A 21,775-nucleotide genomic window follows, 5' to 3' on the forward strand; every position below is an offset into this window, starting at 1 on the left:
TGGCCCAGCCATGAGGCAAGGTGAGGTGACCACCTCAGGCAGCAGGATCCACAGGAGCAGAAGATCCCAATGTTGATCTTCCTCCCCCCTTGTTCCTAATGTAGATATCTTAGCTTCCTGATAGTTGTATGTTGCTTTAAATGTATACTTTATATTTGACTTTCTTCTGTAATGTTTTCTTCTGGATTGTTTTATTTGATGTTTTAATTTAGGTTGTAAACTGCTTTGAGTCCCCCCCACCAAATATATATATAAAGATATGAATGTGTTGTTGTTGTTGTTCCTGATGTAGATCTTCTCTCACCTCCTCTGCCCTGGTGGGGAGGGAGGACGCCATTTGGGGGTCTGCCTCAGGTGCCAAAATGTCTTGGGCTCAGCGCCAGCAGCAAGACACGTGTCCTGAGAAGGTGCAGCCTTTATTTGCACAAGTCCTTGCTGGAGGGGGGGGGGGCTGCTGTGGCTCCTTTCTTCAGAGACCCTTCACAACATGGAGTCTGGTGCTTTCCCTTCACGCTGCGGCTCCAGCCTTGTTAAACGCCAGCAACACAGGCGAGCACAAGCAGCGTCGCTGGGTGCTTTATCCCCCAGGATAGTCCTCCTGCGGTTTGGGGTTCACGGAGCCTTCGTGACCCCTCTTAGACCCCGTGTTGTTCGAGGCTCCCCTGGAGGGTTGCCTCGCGCTCCTTTCCGTGGCTGCGGCGTCTCGGAAGTCTCTGATCTCTGTACTCTTGGGCAAAGTGCCTTCACTATATGTAGACACAAAGCGAGGGGCCACCCATGTTCTATTGGGCTCGTATCCCATTTGCCAGTCTCTTCCTGCCTCCTCTGCTGCCACATCCATGCCTTCTGCTTGCAAATCAGACCTTTGTGAGTTGCCTGCCCCCTGAATTCTCCAGCTTCATGCCCCTCAGACATCTTGTAGACTGGAGCTGGCATTTCCCAGAGAGGATCGACCCACCCATGAGGCAAAGTGAAGCCACTGCCTCAGGCAGCAGGGTCCACAGAGGCAGCAGTTCCCAATGTCAATCTCTCATTGTTCCTGATCTTCCCTCATCCTTTCTTCCCTGCCTGGGTTTGCATGTGCCATCTTGGGGTCCACCTCAGGTGCCAAAATACCTTGTTTCCCAGCAAGGAAACTCCTTTTTGGGTGAGGACTCCTATGGTCACTACTGCCTGGAGCTGGAGGAGAGTGTTACAGCATCTTTCTCCTCCCACCCCCTCAACCCAAAACACATATTTACCAGAGGAATGTGCTGGGCTCCTGCCACAGATATTCCTGCCCCTGACGACATCCTCTTCCTCTCCATTGTGTCTGGAACAATGTTGGGATATCTGAGCTTCACAGTTTAACCTCTTCAGTGCCTTGAGCCACTCGTTAAGAACTTGAAAACCAAAGTGGAGCCAGCGGGATCAGGCCAGCAGCCCATCTAGTCCAGCCTCCTGTTCTCACAGTGGCCAACCAGATGCTAGTGGGAAACCAGGGAGCAGAACATGAGCACAACAGCATCTTTCCTGGGGAAGGAATGGGAACTGGGGCAAGGGGCAATAGGTGGGTGAATTTCAGCTGGCACAACTGGTTACTTCTTGCCATGGCTGCTGTAAGAGGTCTGGATTTGCTGATCCCAGATGGGGAAGAAGCTCCTCTCTGCTCCCAGACAGACACATCCTAGTGAGACCTCCTCCATCCTCCCACCCTTTGCTTTGGGGCTGCACTCTTAGCCTGGCCTTTTTTGGGCAGCAGTGTGGGAAGCAAAAGCAAGTCACAGTGGCAAAGAGCTGCTCCTCTGCTGCTGATCTGTGCGACAGACAGCCCAGGCTTCCATCCAGCAGTCCATGAAATCCTCCCCTTTTAAACCAGAGAGCATCTCTCCAGCCAGCGAGGCTGAGGGTACATGATGTAATGCAGCGGCTATGCAGGATTTCTTTAACCTCTGCTTTACACCATCTCTACACTTAACCTGCCAAGGAGATGAGGGTCTTTGCTACGGCCAGCCCATCCATGGGACAAGGTGAGGCAGCCACCTCGGGTAACAGGATCCACAGGGGCAGCAGATTTCCCTTTGTACCCAAGTATAGATCTTCCCCCACCCCTTCTTCCTTGGCAGGGAGAGGGATGCCATTTTGGGATCTGCCTCAGGTGCCAAAATGCCTTGGGCTGCTCCGGGCTTTGCTTCCACCACTGGAGGCAGCAGCGTTTCTGAATGCTGGTTGCTGGAAACCGTAGGAGGAGGGAAAGTGTTCTTGCGCTCAGGTCCGGCTTTTGGGAACCCCTTTTGGTTGGTCACTGTGAGAACAGGATGATAGACTAAGTGCCCAATGGCCTGACCCACCAGGATTTTCTTGCAATCTTACGTTTATGTTCTTAAGACTGTTACTTGAAGGGGTGTCATGCTGAAGAAGGCACTGACTTGTTCTCTGTTGCTCTGGAGGCAGGAGTAGAAAGTGATGGGTGAAAATGGAAAGGAGTCAGATTGCAGTCACCGTATTTTTCACTCCATAAGACACACTTTTCCCTTCCTAAATAGTAAAGGGAAATGTGTGTGCGTCTTATGGAGCGAATGCAGGCTGCACAGCTTTTGCTGAAGCCAGGAGAACAAGAGGGATCAGTGCGCACCAATCCCTCTTGCTCTCCTAGCTTCAGGGATAGCCACCCAAAGCCTCCTGAGTGGGAGCACTCCCGCTGTGCTCAGGACGCTTTGCGTTGCTTTCGCTGAAGCCAGGAGAGCAAGAGGGATCGATCCCTCTTGCTCTCCTGGCTTTGCTTCCCTGGAGAGGCGCTGCACAGCTTTCCCTCTGCGCACCGCCCCTTCAGTGACACGGGAGGAGAAATGGAAAGGGCTCCGTTTCTCCTGCCACTTCGCTGAAAGGGCGCTGTGCAAAGAGGGAGAGAACTTTTTTTTCTTGTTCTCCTCCTCTAAAACAAGTTGCGTCTTATAGAGCGAAAAATACGGTGACTATCAGAAGACCCTTCCCAAGGGAAAGAGCTGCTCAGCAGTGGAACAGAGGCTGTCTCTGGAAGTGCTGGCCTCTCCATCACCAGAGGTACTTAACTGGAGGCTTAATTGCCACTGGCCTGGGACACTGGAGTCTGCATTGACGAGATAAACTTCCCAAACCAGAACAGTCACCCTTTGAAATCTCCACTTTCCTGAATTTTGTGATGCATTTCTCCAAGCCGAAAACAGATATAAAATGGGGTGTGTTTTATGATACAACATACAAAAATGCTTTTGTGTTCATGAACTTATTTGCAATAATGTGTGCATTGGCAAAATGACACATCCAATGTTACTCCAATAGCTACCTAGTTCAATGCGCAGTGACTCACACTGAGTTCTGCAGATGATGGGCAGTATACAAATTTAATAAATTACTTACTTACTTAACGGCCCACTGAAATTAATGGACATGACTAATGTAGGTCTATTAATGCCAATGGGTCTACAAGAAGCAGAATTTAATTCAATGCATCCCATAGAGTCATGGTGTGTTTTGCCTATACACCACCTTCCAATTCCTACATATCTATGTTATTTAGTACATGGTGGCAGAGGCTGGGTTTGTCTGAAGCAAAGCAAGGAAAGGTTTCTGCATCCCACCTCAATATTAAGCCAAAGGCGCACCTCAAATTTATGGGCTGATTTACAGTCGTGGATAAACAAGGCCCGTTCTGGGTTGTGTTTATTTCCATGCCTGTGTGCATTTCACTTATCCTTAAATGTTACACAGATATTGTAAAGCCTATTCCAATGGGAAGGGATTCACCATAAAGGAGACCCAGCATAGAGCACAATTGCAGTCAATTCACCTCAGATGTTCCACGTGAACTTGGGGCGTAGAACAACTGCCCTTTCGAGAGCTGTAACTGAGAGTCTCTCTTAAAGGCTCCAGTGTGGAAACAGCTAGCTATTTTTAAAAAGTTGGTTTTCTCACACCTCAAAAAGCAAATGTGCAGAAAAGGACTGTTAAAATTGCCAACGGGTTGGAAGTTCCTGCGAAGTGTGTGGCTGCACTGCGCACGTGGCACTTTTCGATTGACAGCAGCCGCAGGAAAACAAGGCTGGAGAAGACTAGTCAGGGGTCAGGGAAGCAGCCTGTGAAGGGTTTGCTTGCAGGATGAGCAGATCAGGGATGAGAAGGCGCTTGCCCTTCAGGCTCTGCGGGGCTTCTCCTGCTACCAACTGGCCACTGGGTAATGCTGATTGTGGGTGATGGGAACTGGAGTCCAAGAGCTCAGCCATCTAGGTTGCTGTCTTCTGCTCAGTCAGGTCAGGGCTCCATTCATCTCCACAATGCCCACACTGACTGACAGTGGATCTCCAGGAGATCAGACTGGATTCACTCCCAGCCCTAACTGGAGATACTGGAGGTGGAATGTACAGGTAAAGAAAATGCTCTGCCACTGAGCAAGGCCTCTTCCACCAGAGCTAGCTGGATCAGTCCCAAGGGAGCTCATCTTGTCCAGGATCCTCTTCACGCAGGTGCCAACCAGATGCCAATGGGAAGCCCACAAGCGGCACCAGAGCACCAGAGCAACTCTCCTCTCCTGTGGCTTCCAGAGACTGGCATTCAGAAGCTGTGGAGGCAGAGCAGAGCCATCCTGGCTAGTAGACATTGGTGGCCTTATTCTCCATGAATTGGTTTACTCTTTTAAAGTCACCTAGGCTTGCAGCCATCCCTGCCTCCTGTGAGAGGCAGTTCCATAGTTTAACCATGTGCTGAGTGAAGAAGTCCTTTTATTTATTTTTATATTTCTTCTTTCTTTTATGTGTCCTAAATTTTCCAACATTCCGCTTCCTGGGATGTCCACACGTTCTAGCATTAGGAGTTGGGTGGGGATAACATTTCTTACTCCATTTTCTCCACTGCATGCAAACTTTTGTAAACTTCTATCATTTCATCTCTTTCAAAACTTTTCTCTAGATGCCTCACTGCCTCATCAGTATTTTTAAATGCAAAACGATTTATAAATTCTAAAATAAATAAATAAGATACTAGTCTAGTGGGGCAAAGTATTCATGTGCTATTAGTTAACTAAATTACTTCTACATAAATGTCTCAAGGTGATATAATAAAAGCAGCGCAGAAAATGACAACCAATAAATGCACACCCAAGACCAGGGGTCTGCAACCTTTAAGACAAAAAGAGCCACTTGGACCCTTTTTCCAAAGAAAAAAAAACTGGGAGCCGCAAAACTGGGAAGGTGACGTCGGGACAGTGCGTGACTAATGCATGCACCGCCCCCATGTGACGTCACAGCCAGTACAGCGCCCGCCACAGTGGGGAGTTTCGGGGCGCACAATGCGCCTCCTCCCCTCGCTAGTATCCGCCCCGGAGCCGCGGCAAAGGTGTAAAAGAGCCACATGCGGCTCCCCGAGCCGCAGGTTGCAGACCCCTGCCCAAGACGCATCCATGCAGTGTGGAAAGCTCACTGGAACAAAAATGTCTGCAACAGCTTCTGGAAATTGCAGGTAGTGGGTGCCTGTTGTATCTCAGCAGGGATGCTGTTCCCCAGAACAGGAGCAGCCACAATATAAGCCCTGCTCCTCCACACATCAGCTGGCCTGGCTCCTCTGAAAAGTCTGCCTCTCCATCTCTGGGCCACAACTACCCTCGCCCTCCCTGAGCAGCCAGGCAGGTGAAAATACGGCTGCAATGATGTATTTGAGGGGGGGGGGGAATGTAAATGTTACATTCTGAACAGGAATAACTTGACATTTAATTCTGGAACATCAGAGTGAAATGTCAACATCTTCTATTAATGCCAGAAGTAATAACCCAGCAGCATCGCAGCAGTCGGCTGGCAGGAGGTTTCTAGTTTCTGAGTATGAGGAGGCAGAGTTTGGCCCCCTGAAATGCAGAGACTGTGTCTGATGCTGGAAGCTGGTTCTTGTGAGCATATTAGAATCATAGAATCACAGAGTTGGAAGAGACCACAAGGGCCATCGAGTCCAACCCCCTGCCAAGCAGGAAACAGAGCAGGGCACCAGGCATAAATACAGGTACTTGTTTGTGTAGGAGGATCTGCAGCGAAATCACAAATGCATGATTGCTAAATAGTCACAAAAAGGGGGCCCTATCATGACATACCTGTGTGGCACGAAGGGGACAAAATGAAGCTTAACCGTCAGGGCATGTGCCCCAGCTCTCGGGCTCCTTTTTTCTCTCTGTCTTAGTGCCCAGTGTGGCAGAACTGGCAGTGGCGTAGCGTGGGGGGTGCAGGGGGGGCGGCCGCACCGGGCGCAACATCTGGGGGGGCGCGCGGAAGAGACTCGAGTGCTAAAATCCATGGGTTAGGGGGCGCAAATTATTTGCCTTGCCCTGGGTGCTGACAACCCACGCTACGCCACTGAGAACTGGTTGCACTGCCCTCAATCCGCCTCTGGGGTTGCCCTCCCTCTGTAGGAGAATATACCACATTGGCACTAGGCGTCCCAGTGTCCCCTATGGCTAGGAATGTCTGGCTCACCAAGCAGCAGCATAGTGTTGTTTGTGGGTGCCAGCAGGGTGTGCCTGGCACGGGTGGGGAGCGGAGGGTCACAGAGCCTGCCACTCCACGCCAGCCCTTGCCACCCAGCTTCGGAGCGGGCAACTGCAAGGGGCCAGAAGCCAGCTTCACCTGCTGAACAGCAGCCTGAAGGGGGAGAAGGTGGCGAAATTCCTTCCACCACAGCTGATCCCCGTTCAGGGACACCGAGGCTGAAGAGAAGCAGCTGAAGAGACTTCTCAGCAGCAGCCGCAGCCAGGGGCCCTATATTGCTCCTGCCTGCTCTCCCACTGGATCCCCTGACCTCTAGATTGCGATCCTCCTTTTCAGCTACAGGTAAAGTATGTTCAGCGCAGCAGAAGAGGAGGCAGCTCGGCCTCAGAGCAAACCCGCCAGCCCGTCGCGCCGCCGGTGCCTTTAAGGGACGTCGGAGCTGCAGAAATCGCCACAGGAGGTTTGCAGGTGCTGTAAGGGGAAAGCCGGGAGGGGGAGCTGCCCTTAAAAACCACTCCGGACGAGGTCGGCACTCGCCCGTGCTGTGCTCTTCTGGACGCCCACGGCGACGCAGGTCGTAGCCTCTCATCTTTGCGGCGGGCTCGCACCGCGCCTTCTAGGGCTGCGCTCCTTCCTCTGCCGCGCTGCTTCTTTTCCTCCTCCCGGGAGTCGCGGGGCAGGTGAGTGTCTGACGGTGGGGCGGGGGGACCTGCTTTGGAGTTCGGAGCCCCTCTTACCCCCCCCCAACTCGCCTCTGGCTCTCCGGCCCAACTGGGACGTCGCGGGTCCTCAAAGTGGGAAACCGCCGTGGATTCCCGAGGGGGCGGGGTGTTTCGCGGGGTGGAGCAGCTGCTGGCCTTGAAGTCCCGCTATTTCCAGGCGGGGCGGGACGAAGGGAAGCCCGTCTGTGGGGAGGAGGCCGCCGAGCTCGACGGACCCGGGGTCTGCCTTGGGCGAAAGGGCGACTTTGTGTGGCCAGTACGTCCTGGGGCTGAGCCCGGGCGACGAAGGCACCTGGGTGTCCCTCCCCCGGCCCCCCAAAGTGCCTTTCCTGGGGCAGGGCATCCACTTTGCAACTGCCCTTCGGCGCCCATCTTGCGCTTTCCATTTATTTATTTTTATATGGGATTCGGAAGGAAGCCCGCTCTCCTGGCCGCGTTTATCCCGGGTAAGAACGCGCTGCAGTCTACTGCGGTTGTCTGCAACTTTCTCTTTTCCTTTCCAGGCGCTCCAGCCCGGCGCCAAGTGGCTTCCCGAGAGTCCCGGGGCAGGTGAGTTCCTGCTGGCGGGGAGCGGGTGTGCGTGTGTACGCGGCGCAGGCGGCGGGTCCGATGGGGTGGGATGGCAACTTTGCAGCGTTGAGCAGCTCCGGAAGCTTGCGCAACAACTTCAGAGCCCCCCAGCTGGCTTCTGGCTCTCGGCCCCAGGTGGTGGGGGCTTCTGGGGACGTCTGGTCGGCTCTGGACATCGGAGGTCCTCAAGGAAGGTTGAACTGAAGTGCCCGTCTGTGGGGACGGACCCGGGGTCTGCCTGGGTGGGAAAGGCGACTTTTCTGGCCAGCAGGTGCTGGGGCTGAGCCCGGGCATAGCCTCGAGGAAGGCACAGAAAGAACAGGATGCTGGCCGACATGGTCCTCTCCCCTCCCTCCTTGGAGGCTGTGCTTTGGCTGAAAGGCTTCTTGGTCGCTTCAGATATGAACTGCCCGCTCGTGTCACAAGGGGGCGCTCGAGGGTCTCCTTCCTCCTTTCCGCCTGCCTTACCTTGCTTGGACCGCAACCTCGTTCTGCTCAGGGCCTGATCCTGCAGGGACTTTATGTAGAGCCAGTGCCGAATTTACGTATAAACTAAACAAGCTATAGCTTAGGGCCCCACTCTCTTGCCCCCCCCAAAAAAACTAAAGAAAAAATGGATGTAAATTTCCAAAATATAAGATAACCCCCCCCCCTACATACAGCAGCAGTGTTTTGTGTTGTGTAGGCTCCTATTTATGTGCAAATGGCTTTAGATACCTATTTGGTCCATAAATTACCATATCGCAGGGTCGGCAACCTAAGGCCCATGGGCCACAAGCGGCCCTCGGGGGTCGTTTAACCGGCCCACAAGCCGCCCCCGAATCGAGCCGCCCGCTTGGTGAGTCCCTGTGCGCTGCACTAAACCGGCGCAGCACGGCCCAGGGACTCACTTCTGCGGTGCCGGAAATTGCGTCTACGCATGCCCAGATGCTGAAAATCATGTCTGCGCACATGCAGACACCAGAAATCATGTCTGCGCAGGTCATGGGGCTCTTTATATGTCCAGCTGTCCTTTGTAAACAACAAATTGTGGCTGTTTTTTGTGCTGAATATGTGCTATATGGTAACTTATGAACTTAATAGGTATCTAAAGCCATTTACACATAACCAAATGTTTTTTATCAAAGTAAGTGAACTTATCTTATATTTTGGAAATGTACATCCAGATTTTTTTTCCTTTAATTTTTTTAGGGGGGGCCTAAGAGAGTGGGGGCCCTATACTATAGTTTGTTTAGCTTATACATAAATCCGGCACTGGGAGAGAATGCCACAGTTGAATTATGAGCTGGTGTATTCTTAAGATTGGATACTCAAAGTCCGTTGTGCACCAGTCATAATCCTGGCAACACTCCTGTCAGGTAGGCCGACACGGGTGTGGATTGGCCCCAATTATGGCTCAGAGTGGTGGCTTCTGAATGTATCTCTGAATCTGTGGAACTCACTGCTGCAAGATGGTGGTGCTGGCCACCAACCTAGATGGCTTTAAAAGGAGAACAAAGCATGTTAATGCAGGGCAGATCTAGTGAAGGCTGCTGGCAGTCAGGGCTGAATAAAAACCCGGCTAATGGCAGATTCCCTCTGAGCTCCGGAGGGAATCTGCTCCGCAGGATTCGGGTCTTGCCGCTGCGGCGACCGGGGACCCTTAAAAATCACAGGCGGGGAAGCCTGTGAACCTGGTGACTCGGCGGGCACCATTTGCGCCCCCCGACCCGTGAAGGAGACTTTTTAAAGGCTTCGGAACGGGGGAACGCGGTGCTGAGAGTCGACTGCTTCTCCTGCAGAGTGAAGCCGCATGCCATGGTCGGAGAGCGCTGACTTCTTCTTGTGAACAATTGGACTTTAAAGCAGCAACCCGTGAGTAGTACGGAAATTGGATTTCTAAAGAATTTTATTTTTTTTTAATCGGGGAAGATGCAAACAGGAAGTCCGTCTCCCCGTCTTGTAAATAATCTAAAGCAAGGACTAGCTAACTAAAGTCGAGAGGATTTCTTCCCTTTTATTGGGCAAAAGATATTACTTGCACGATTTGGCAGTTTAAGCAATTTTACTGGAGGATAAGAGCTAATTTTCGGAGCTGAGGCGCCACCCCCCGGACCCGGGAGTGATCCATGCGAGAGCCTGTTGGAGAGAGATTGAAGAATTTGACAGCTGTCAAATTAGCTGTCAAGACGGAAAAAGCAAACTTTGTTTTCTATTGTCTCTGCTGGTTATATTTGTTACAATTGGGCTATACTTTGTTGAAAACAGGGAAGAACTGACACAAACTAACTTGATTGTTGGATTTGAACTGGAATGAATACTAAGTAACCAAAATCCCTCTAGAGGGGTTTTTGGGACATTACAAGAATGGCTGAAGGAGGCAAAACTCAAGCTAAATTGGACAGAGTTTTCTTTCTCTTGGGAAAGTTACAAGGCCAAATTGATGTTTTGGCTACCAACGTTGCAACTCTGGACTTAACAGTAAATAAGTTCGTTGAATCTGATAAGGATTTGATCCAGGAAGCCCAAGCAGCTGGACAAGAGGAGAAATTTGAGAACTTTGAGAGTGTGGAGAAAGAGACACATGTTGTTTTTGAGGAAAAGGAAGGAGGAGATATAATGTTGCAGATGGCAAAGGAGAGCCAGAGGCCTGCCATGATGGTTATAAAGGAAAATAAGAACTTGATGATGAAAATCTGGTCTGAATTGGTGATTGAAGAATGGAGAGATCTCTCTTTGTGGAGATCTGAAGACCCAAGGATTACAAATTTGATTAAGGTGAAAGTTGGAGCTTTGGGGACATTTGGATTTGAAAGGAGTAAGAAACAAGATTTGGGCTCCACTTCTAAGCATGGAGGTCTGGCTGGAAGAAACATTGTCCTCATCGGGCTAGAGCATCTCCGAGATCTGGTGTTTAATACTAAGGACTATCAAAAAAACTGGCAGAGAGGAACTGAGAGACAATTAAGAGCCTCGGACGTGAGATCCCCAGGCTGATAGTAGATTAAGACTGATGGACATCTGTTGGGGATTGAAACCGGGAAAGGGGATGGGGTGGGGTTTGGGGATCCAAAGGGTGTATAATTATAACTCGTCTTTTTATTTTTTATTCTGTTTTGTTATTTGTATGAAAAATGGGGAATTCGTGGAAGGGAATTTGGGTCGACTTTAGAAAAAGGATTTAAGAATGAGTACTGATGTATAAATTTTGATGTTTATAAGGTTAAATCGGTTTTTTATAATGAATTAAACATAAAAAGGTTAAAAAATTGGGGATAAGAACTTGTTGAACTAACAATTTGAATTGGAATATAAGAAGGGGGGGTGTGGGGAAGTCAGGGAAATATGTTATTGAAAAATAAGGATTGTAAACTGTATATGGTTTTTTTTGATTTTTTGGCTTTTTAATCTACTAAAATGGAAAATCTTCAATAAATATCTATTAAAAAAAACAACAACACCCCATGTTCAGCGGCAGTCTACCAGGGAGGGCTTGCTGCTGGGGAGGAGAGAGCTGTTGTTTGCATGCCATGTTTGTGGGCTTCTGGAAGGGATCCAGCGGGCCACGTGTGGGACTCGGAATCCTGGACTAGATGGGCCTCTGCATGTGTAACGGAGGGGAAACTTGAACGGAGAGCTTCCTGGCTCTCGGCTGTCTCTGAGAAAGTGCAGTGAGTGGCCATCTTTCTAGGCCTGGTCACGGGACGTGGTGCTTGCCCACATTTCCACAGCGTCTGGAGTCCCCATCCTTGCCTTGCAGCAGAGCAGCCACAAGTCCCCTCTTCAAGGTGTTGTGGAGAAGCAAGGCAGTGTGATGTAGTGGTTAGGCTGTTGGGCCTGGGAGACCTACCTCACAGGGCGATTGTGTGGTTAGGAATGTGAGAGGAGCCGGCCACATCCACCTGCTTGTTCTCCCTTGGAAGACGGAGGGAATATTCAGGTGTTAATGAATGTTCTGGCTGCAGCTTCTCTTGGGGCATTTATTTGCAAGCTCCAAGAACATCCCTGAGCAACTGGAAGTCCTGGCGCTTCCTAGAAAATGCTCTTCCTTTTCTCTGTGTGAAATCCACGAAGGTGTCCTTTGTAGTCATAGGGACGCCCAACAGAGTTTTACTGCAGTCCAGACAGACAAATCTATTGTAAAAAGGTTGCACACACCGCCAGACCTCTAGATCCGCAGCCACAAATGTCTCCTTTAATGCTGACGTGACCTTTATGCCTGACCCAGCTTGTTGCACACATCTATGAAATGCTGCATGCGATGCACACCTGTGCGCTGTCAGGGATGCCTGGGTGGCTTCAGAGCAAGGTGCGCAGGGTCCCTTCCTGGCTTTGCACCTGGGAAAACCAAGTTCAGAGGGCAGCTTCACCACAGAAGCTCACAGGGAGCTTGGGCGGGTGGGGGGCAAAATGACATTGGGGGCCCTTCCTTGAAGGCAGCATGTTGGCTCAATATTTATTTATTTATTTATTTATTCATTTATTTATGGTTTATTAGTTGCACCTATATTCTCAATGGAGCTCTGGATAGCATACATGTTTTTCCCTCCTCCCTAATTGTCACCACAGCCCTGTGAGGTAGACTAGTCTCGGTGAGTGGCCCAGGTGCAGAGCAATGACAAAAAGATTGTTTTGGGGGAGGGTGCACACGGATATAGCATACATGTCTCTAAGTTTTGCAATTGCTAAGCGGATTCACAAGGCCCAGTGGAAGCCTCACGTGGATGTCCTGTCTCCCATTCTCCCTAAACTGTCCTCCTATCCTTCCCTCTCCAGGATCCTCTGTGTGATGCTCCCGCCTTCCCTACATTGCCACATACTGGAAATGCCAGATTTTGCTCCAGAGAGAACCTTTGCCTCATGGTGGAGAAGCTTCTTCTTCTTCTTCTTCTTCTTCGTCGTCGTCGTCGTCTTCTTCTTCAGTGATCCCTTGTAGCCAAGTAAGATTCTCTTCCTTAAACACGTTTTGACAGTGGAGGCCAATTCTGGATCCACACACTTCCTTCCACGGGGGCACGGGGACAGAAGCATCATCGCTTCCATGGAGCCACAATTGGAGGCTGCAACCAGTTTTCTGGACTTCATGAACCATTTGCAAAGAAGGACGCGTGATGCATCTTCATCCCTTCCTGAAGCAAATCATATTGCCGATTGGGTGCATATTTTGGCTGGAAAGCCTCCTCAGCACCAAAAGCAGGAGGAGACAAGTGGCTGCACAAAGTGTGTTCAGCAGGGAAGGGGCTCCCTGCAGTCAAGCTGTGTTCTGCCTCTCATTTCAACACCTCTACATCACCCAGAAAGTCTTTGGTCATTTCCAAGACCAGACACTTTTACAGTCAGTCAAAACATCTGCTACGGCGATGGTAGCATTGTTTTGTTGTTGTTGTTTTTAGAGAAAATTTGTAGGTTTTCCCACAGGATTCCTCAAAGTCCCCCCCCCCGAACAAGCCCCAACTTCTTCAGCTATTTGTACTTTTCACTTCTTTTCTGCACCACGATTGAACTCCCTTGCTTAGACCCCCTCCACCGCAAAAGCAGGAGAACTTCTTGGGGGTGCTTTTAATTCATGGGGAGGGGCTTTTAGAAATCCCCCTCCCCAGTGGCTGTGTACTATTCACTTCTTTTCTGCACCACGATTGAACTCCCTTGCTTAGACCCCCCCACCCCAAAAGCAGGAGAACTTCTTGGGGGTGCTTTTAATTCATGGGGAGGGGCTTTTAGAAATCCCCCTCCCCAGTGGCTGTGTACTTTTCACTTCTTTTCTGCACCACGATTGAACTCCCTTGCTTAGACCCCCCCACCCCAAAAGCAGGAGAACTTCTTGGGGGTGCTTTTAATTCATGGGGAGGGGCTTTTAGAAATCCCCCTCCCCAGTGGCTGTGTACTTTTCACTTCTTTTCTGCACCACGATTGAACTCCCTTGCTTAGACCCCCCACCCCAAAAGCAGGAGAACTTCTTGGGGGTGCTTTTAATTCATGGGGAGGGGCTTTTAGAAATCCCCCTCCCCAGTGGCTGTGTACTTTTCACTTCTTTTCTGCACCACGATTGAACTCCCTTGCTTAGACCCCCCCACCCCAAAAGCAGGAGAACTTCTTGGGGGTGCTTTTAATTCATGGGGAGGGGCTTTTAGAAATCCCCCTCCCCAGTGGCTGTGTACTATTCACTTCTTTTCTGCACCACGATTGAACTCCCTTGCTTAGACCCCCACCCAGACACTGCTGTCGGGTGGGGAGAATTTGGCCACTAGCAGGAGATCTTCTTAAAAATCCTTTTTTCAGTTGTGTATCTTTGTTTCTCAATTTAATCCTTTTACATGGTTTTGTATGTTTTGTGGTATTTTATGCATTGTGATTTGCTGTTATTTTTATTGATTGTAGATTGGTAATTCTTTATTGTGGTTGATAAGTGTGAACTGTTAAATTTTTGCTAATATTTTAATTTTACTGTTTGCTACTAGATTCAGAACAATTGTTGAATTTTGCCTTGTTTGATATAAGTTGTTTATTTTAAAGTTTTTATGACTTTTATTTTATAATATTATTACTGTTATTAATAGGAACAATTAATAGTGTTTGACATTTTATTATGTTATGTGTTGGAACCTGCCCAGATTGGCTGGGCAACCCTGCCAGGTGGGTGGAATATAAAAAGTAATGATAATTATTACCACTGCTACCACTATTATTATTTCTGGGCTGCAGAACCTCTTCAGCACCAAAAGGTGGAGGAGATGGGTTGCTGCCCCAATTGTGTATAGCGAGCATGTGTGTGTGTGTGATGATTTTATTTCACAGGGAATGGCTTTTAGCACCCCCACCTAAGTGGCTATGAAGGTGCTCCTGGCTGGAACATCATCAGCTCAGTGTGATCCGTTAGAGGTGCTGTCAAGCCATGTGCTGCCTCCCCATCCCCTTGGAAGCCTCTCAAGAAACAGCTACCTGTGGGGGTCAGGGAAGGGGTATTTTAAAGAAGGCTTTGAGGGGGTTTGTTTATCTGGAATGGTGTAGACATTTTTATACATAAATAAATATATTTGAAACAAAATCTCTGGCCACCAGAGCCTTTTCTTCCCAGTGGTCCTGGTCAGGACATTTCTTAGCAGAATCGCATACTTCTTCCATTTAAAAGTAAAACATGGCATGGATTGTCTTCCTCCTTATTGTCTTACTGCCAGCAGGTGGAGACTGTTTTTTTAAAATAAAAATATTATTATTCTAGCATGCTTCATGGAACTGGCTGTTTCTAAAGGAAATGATTTTCATAGTGGTTTGCTCTTTCTTACTAGAGTTGTCCTCATATCATTTTAATTATATTCTAAAACTCCCATAGGGTTGGACTGCATGTGCTTTCAGAGTTCCCAACTCTTCCCTTCTTCTCCAGAGTGACCCTAGGAGCCCATCCTCAGTGGCTGACTCACCTGCTTTCACTCTGAACTAGCACAAAAAGTGATAAGGCTTCTTAAAGTGGGCTTAAAGCTCACTTTCCACGCTGACTGAGTGTCTCTAGGATGCTGGAGACATGGGCCCTGCTGGGGTCCACCCTGGAATTGTGGGAGAGGCGGCACTCTTACCACACTCTCATCCCCATGCAATTGGGAAAGGAGATTTCAGAGCTTCTGTTCAGTTCTAGTGGAGCCCATGTTTAGTATTTATGGGGCGGGGAGAGTAGAGATGTCCTGCTCTAATGGGGACTACTGCCCCAGTTCACTAAGCAAGCTCTATAAAGGTAAAGGTAAAGGTACCCCTGCCCGAACGGGCCAGTCTTGACAGACTCTGGGGTTTGTGCGCCCATCTCACTCAAGAGGCCGGGGGCCAGCGCTGTCTGGAGACACTTCCGGGTCACGTGGCCAGCGTGACAAAGCTGCATCTGGCGAGCCAGCGCAGCACACAGAACGCCGTTTACCTTCCCGCTGGTAAGCGGTACCTATTTATCTACTTGCACCCGGGGGTGCTTTCGAACTGCTAGGTTGGCAGGCGCTGGGACCGAGCAGCGGGAGCGCACCCCGCCGCGGGGATTCGAACTGCCGACCTTTCGATCGGCAAGCCCTAGGCGCTGAGGCTTTAACCCACAGCACCACCCGCGTCCCTAGCAAGCTCTATAGGCATAGCTTATTGCATTGATTGTTGATGCTTTTGTAGTCCTAGGCTGGTAGCCTGGTGGACCTCCAAAGAAAACTTGGAAACTAATTCATCTCCAGGAGCAAAGCAGAAGGAGTTTAGGGAAGTGGTTGAAGTCTTTCAAGTGACGAGGGAATAAACTGAGGAAAGGTGAAGTTTAAGATGAATTATGTTTGTGCAGGATCCATTTCTCTTCTTTACTGTTTGGTAACAGCAGCATATTCTCACAATGTGCTTGGAGAAAAACGTCGTTTTGAAAAGGGAACTGTGTCTGTCATCTTATTCAGGAGAGAATTACAAGAATAAACCACCACTAAGAAGCTTATGAAATTCTGTGAATCTGAACACATATTAGGATTTGAGATTTAAGAACTGGGGAAATCCTGGCACTGTGTAAAGAACTCTTCAAACAGCAAAGAATTTCCCAAGATTAATAGCTTTTGTATGTGCAGTTCCCACTTTCCAAACACAATGCAGTCTTGGGAAATGGTTCATTAAGCGAGTGGTCGCATAATGATTTGACAATTTTCATTATTTCCTATGGGAACATTTCTAACCACCTCCTTCATGGTTTCTTCCTCAAATAGCTGCATCCAACCAGCAAAAGGAAGACAAAGCAAAAACTGATTTTGTCCAGTCTTTCTTCACTCTTCCTCTGCCCATGATTCTGACTAAACACCAGGAAGAACTTTTTGAGGGCAAGTCTAGAGTCCAGATCAAGGGAAGTAATAGTCCCGCTCTCTTCTGCCTGGTCAGACCCCACCTGGAGACCTGTGTCCAGTTCTGGGCACCACAATTTAAGAAGGATGTTGACAAGCTGGAAAGTGTGCAGAGGAAGGCGACCAGGATGATTAAGGGTCTGGAAACTAAGAAGAATGATTGAGTGAGTGAGCTAGTTATGGCCTGGAAAAGATACTGCAAGAACTCAAACCAATGGCTTCAAGTTACAAGAATGGAGAATTCAACGGAACATCAGGAATAATTTTCTGAGTGTTAAGAGCTGTTTGACAGTGGAATGACTCCTTCAGGAGGTTGTGGACTCTCCTTCCTTGGAAGTTTTTGAAGTATAGTTTGGATGGCTGAAGGGCAAGTGCCTTCTCATCCCTGATCTGCTCATCCTGCAAGCAAACCCTTCACAGGCTGCTTCCCTGACCCCTGACTAGTCTTCTCCAGCCTTGTTTTCCTGCGGCTGCTGTCAATCGAAAAGTGCCACGTGCGCAGTGCAGCCACACACTTCGCAGGAACTTCCAACCCATTGGCAATTTTAACAGTCCTTTTCTGCACATTTGCTTTTTGAGGTGTGAGAAAACCAACTTTTTTAAAATAGCTAGCTGTTTCCACACTGGAGCCTTTAAGAGAGACCCTCAGTTACAGCTCTCGAAAGGGCAGTTGTTCTACGCCCCAAGTTCACGTGGAACATCTGAGGTGAATTGACTGCAATTGTGCTCTATGCTGGGTCTCCTTTATGGTGAATCCCTTCCCATTGGAATAGGCTTTACAATATCTGTGTAACATTTAAGGATAAGTGAAATGCACACAGGCATGGAAATAAACACAACCCAGAACGGGCCTTGTTTATCCACGACTGTAAATCAGCCCATAAATTTGAGGTGCGCCTTTGGCTTAATATTGAGGTGGGATGCAGAAACCTTTCCTTGCTTTGCTTCAGACAAACCCAGCCTCTGCCACCATGTACTAAATAACATAGATATGTAGGAATTGGAAGGTGGTGTATAGGCAAAACACACCATGACTCTATGGGATGCATTGAATTAAATTCTGCTTCTTGTAGACCCATTGGCATTAATAGACCTACATTAGTCATGTCCATTAATTTCAGTGGGCCGTTAAGTAAGTAAGTAATTTATTAAATTTGTATACTGCCCATCATCCGCAGAACTCAGTGTGAGTCACTGCGCATTGAACTAGGTAGCTATTGGAGTAACATTGAATGTGTCATTTTGCCAATGCACACATTATTGCAAATAAGTTCATGAACACAAAAGCATTTTTGTATGTTGTATCATAAAACACACCCCATTTTATATCTGTTTTCGGCTTGGAGAAATGCATCACAAAATTCAGGAAAGTGGAGATTTCAAAGGGTGAATGTTTTGGTTTGGAAATTGTAAAGTAAGTAGATCTGCCTTGTGAGGGAATGCTGCAGTTTTTGTGAATTTCTGCTCTGTGTACAAGAAATGTTTCTCTTTTTTAATTTAAAGTTTTTTATTTATACAACAAGAAAAACAAACAAACAAAAAACACAAATACCAAATTATACACAAATTACAAAAATAACCATAGACACATAATATTCTTAGCAAACAATAAAACATCTATTGGTCTTAACACTAAAGACCCAACCTCCCGTCTATTCCATACTTCAAATTCATATTACTTATTGCCAATACACATTTTTTTTCATAATTAAATTTATTCTCATTAAATCTAATTTCTTATATCTACCTTACAACTATTACTGAAGTTCATCGAATGCTGCAACAGAATTTAAGCTACTATATTTATTTTTCAGATATTCTTTCAAAACCTCCCATTAAGAAACAAATTCCTGTTTTGATTTATTCTTAATTTTTTCTGATAAACCATCTAATTCGGCATATTCTGTCAGCTTTTGGATCCAATCTTGTATAGAGGGGATTTCATTACTCTTCCATTTTACTGCGATCAAAACTCTTGCTGCCGCCGTCGCATATAAAAAGATACCCTTCCTCTTTTGTGGAATATCCAAATCTGTTATTCCCAGGAGGTAGGCCTCTGGTTTTTTATTGAAAGAGATCTTTAGCATTTTTTGCAGTTCTACATGGATACTCTCCCAGAATACCTGCATATCCACCACATATGGAAGAATGTTCCTGAGTCTCCGCATCTCCAACAATTACTTGATACATTTTTATACATTTTTGAAAGCTTCCATGGTGTTAGATACCATCGATGTTGCATTTTTTGAAAGTTCTCTCTAATCGTGTAACAATTTGTGAATTTCCAATTGATCTTCCATAAATTTTCCCATTGGGCCATGGTTATTGAATGGCCAAAATCCTGGGACGACCTCACCATTGCCACTGTTACCTCCTCCTCCTTGACTGTCCAGTCAAGGAGGAGTTGGTAAGTTTTGGAAAGAGTTTTTCTTTTAGAATTTACAAGATCAGATTTGAATCGGGAAATTTCTGTTGAGAACCCCTTTTGTTTGTCAGATTTAAATTTTTCAAATAACTGATGGTATTGTCTGAAGTGTGGTCTCTTATTTCCTCAAAGTTTTTAAATTTTATTTGGTTATCTTCATTTTTAAGAAGTATTTTATATGTTGGCCAGCTTTCCTGAGTATTTTTCCGTTTTACTGCTATGGCTTCTACTGGAGAAGTCCACCACGGGACTTTAGGCTCCATCAGGTCTTTATATTTTTCCCATACAGCAAAGAGTGACTTTCTTCTTATATGGTTGGTAAAGTTTTTATGAATTTTTGCTTTTCCATATATTAGGTAGGCGTGCCATCCCCAATGGTTGTCAAACCTTCCAGGTCCAGGAGGTCCGAATCCTGCAACGTGCACCAATCTTTTAGCCAGGTGAAACAGGCTGCCTCGTAGTAAAGTTTTAGGTTGGGTAGGGAAAAGCCTCCTCTCTCTTTTATGTCTATTAAGATCAGGTGTTTAATCCTAGGTTTCTTCCCTTCCCACAGGAATTTGGAAATTTCTCTTTGCCATATCTTGCGACAACCTGCTTCGCCCAGTATTGGAATCATTTGAAATAAAAAGATTAATTTTGGAAGCACATTCATCTTTATAATGGAAATCCTACCCAGAAATGTTAATTTTAATTTACTTTAGGTTACAAAGTTTTTTCTAATCTCTAACCAAGTTTTGGTGTAATTATCCTGAAATAAGTTTATGTTCTTGGAAGTGATCCAAATACCCAGGTATTTCGCTTTTGAGGAGATTTTCAGGCCCAATATTTTTTCTAAATCGTCCTTTTCTTCTATGGTTACATTTTTAACAAGCGTTTTTGTTTTTGTTATATTCAGCTTAAAGCCTGCCACTTCTCCAAATTCTTTAATCAATTCCAGCACTCTTTTCAGACTTTCTTTAGGGTTTTCAGTCATAATAAGTAAATCGTCCGCAAAAGCTTTAATTTTATATGTTTTGCTTCCCAGAGTGATGCCTTTAACAAGCTGATCCTTTCTTATCTGATTGTTCAAGACTTCCATCACCAAGATAAATATCAGTGGTGACAGTGGGCAGCCCTGTCTGGTTCCCTTGTTTATTTTGCACTCCTCAGTAATTCTTCCATTGATGATCAGTTTTGCATATTGTTCCGAATAGATGGCATTTATTCCTTTACAAATATTTTCTCCCAGTCCCATTTCTTCCATTAATTTTTTCATAAACTTCCAGGACACATTATCAAAAGCCTTTTCAGCATCCACCAACATAATAGCTGCTGGTTTGTCAATTTTAATGTCCAAATATTCTAATACATTGATCACACATCTAATATTGGGTTGCATAAATCGTCCGGGAAGAAATCCAGTTTGATCTTTATGAATTATCTCTTTCAGCACCATTTTTAATCTATTTGCAAGAATGTCTGCGAATATCTTGTAATCGTTATTTAACAGTGCAATGGGTCTGTAACTGGCCATGTTTGAGGCATCTGTTCCCTGTTTGTGGATAAGAGTAATAAAGCTGTCCTTCCAGGTCTTCGGTAGCTTTCCATTTGCCAAAATATTATTCATTAGGTCTTTCATGGGAAGAAATAATGCTTGTTCTAACTTTTTATAGTAATTAGCTGGGAGACCATCTGGGCCTGGTGTCTTTCCTAATTTTGATCTCTGTATAGCTTGTTGCACCTCCATAGCTGTTATTGGTGAGTTCAAGATTTCAATTTTTTCCTTAGGTATTATTGGTAGTTTATTTTTGCCCAAATAGTCAATTATTTTTTCTAGAGTATCTGGACCTTCTTTATATAGTTTTCCAAAAAAACTAGCAAAGTTTTTACTAATTTCCTTCGGTTCTTGAATCCATTTGTCTTCAATTTTAATTTTATTGATAATTCTATCTTCCTTTTTCTTCTTTAATTGCCAGGCCAAAGGTTTGCCAGGTTTATTTGCAAACTCAAAATTTCTATGTCTCAACCATTTTATCTTCCATTCTATCTCTTCATTTATTATCATGGAGAATTGCGTCTGTAAAATTTTTATACTTTGCTTAATTAGTTCATCATCTGGTTTTTGGAAAAGGATCCTTTCCTTTTTTCTAATTTCCTCCCATATCTCCATTTTCTTCTTCTCCTCTATTTTCCTTTGGAATGCGTTTTGTTGGATAAAGAAGCCTCTTATGACGGCTTTACCCGCATCCCAAACCGTCTCTAGATCTACTCCTTGATTTAAGTTGAACTTAAAATATTCTTCTAAGATTTGCTTGGCCTTCTGTACAGTTTTTTCATCGTTTAGCATACTCTCATTAAGTTGCCACCTTTTAACCTTTTTTTCTTTTCCTTTAACCCAGACCGCGCTGAGATCTGAAATTGTTCTTGGATGAATTTCTGCTTTTGTAATATTGTTTAATAAATCCTTTGTTGTCCAGATCGCGTTGATTCTTCCCGCCGATTTATGTGGCTCTGAATAGTGTGTAAATTCTTCTCTGTTGGATTCTTAAACCTCCAAGCGTCAAACAAATTCAGGAGTTCTATTAATTGGAAAAATGTAGTTGGGAGTTTGTTCTGCCTCTTTTCTTTCTTCTTTATTGTTCTGTCCATGCTTGGATTAACTACTCCATTAAAATCTCCTAATAATATATCCCCCCCCCAAATATTCTATGACTTTTTCTTCCAGGAATTGATAGAATTCGGATTTTCTTTCATTTGGTGCATAAATTCCAGTAACTATCA

General features: G+C 46.4%; 1 protein-coding gene across 1 annotated transcript; it reads left to right on the plus strand.

The window, feature by feature from the left end:
- Nucleotides 1–1,969: 1,969 nt before the first annotated feature.
- LOC309524256 (uncharacterized protein) lies at nucleotides 1,970–14,420 on the plus strand (the record flags this gene model as incomplete). The annotated part of the gene is made up of 4 exons (XM_082208714.1): nucleotides 1,970–2,009; nucleotides 7,362–7,460; nucleotides 7,708–7,753; nucleotides 12,530–14,420. 4 exons carry the CDS (start codon nucleotides 1,970–1,972, stop codon nucleotides 12,687–12,689), a joined length of 345 nt encoding a protein of 114 aa, XP_082064840.1. The 3' UTR covers nucleotides 12,690–14,420.
- Nucleotides 14,421–21,775: the final 7,355 nt, after the last annotated feature.

This window comes from Podarcis vaucheri, assembly GCF_965113315.1.
Source record: "Podarcis vaucheri genome assembly, chromosome: Z".
Taxonomy (NCBI): Eukaryota; Metazoa; Chordata; class Lepidosauria; order Squamata; family Lacertidae; genus Podarcis; species Podarcis vaucheri.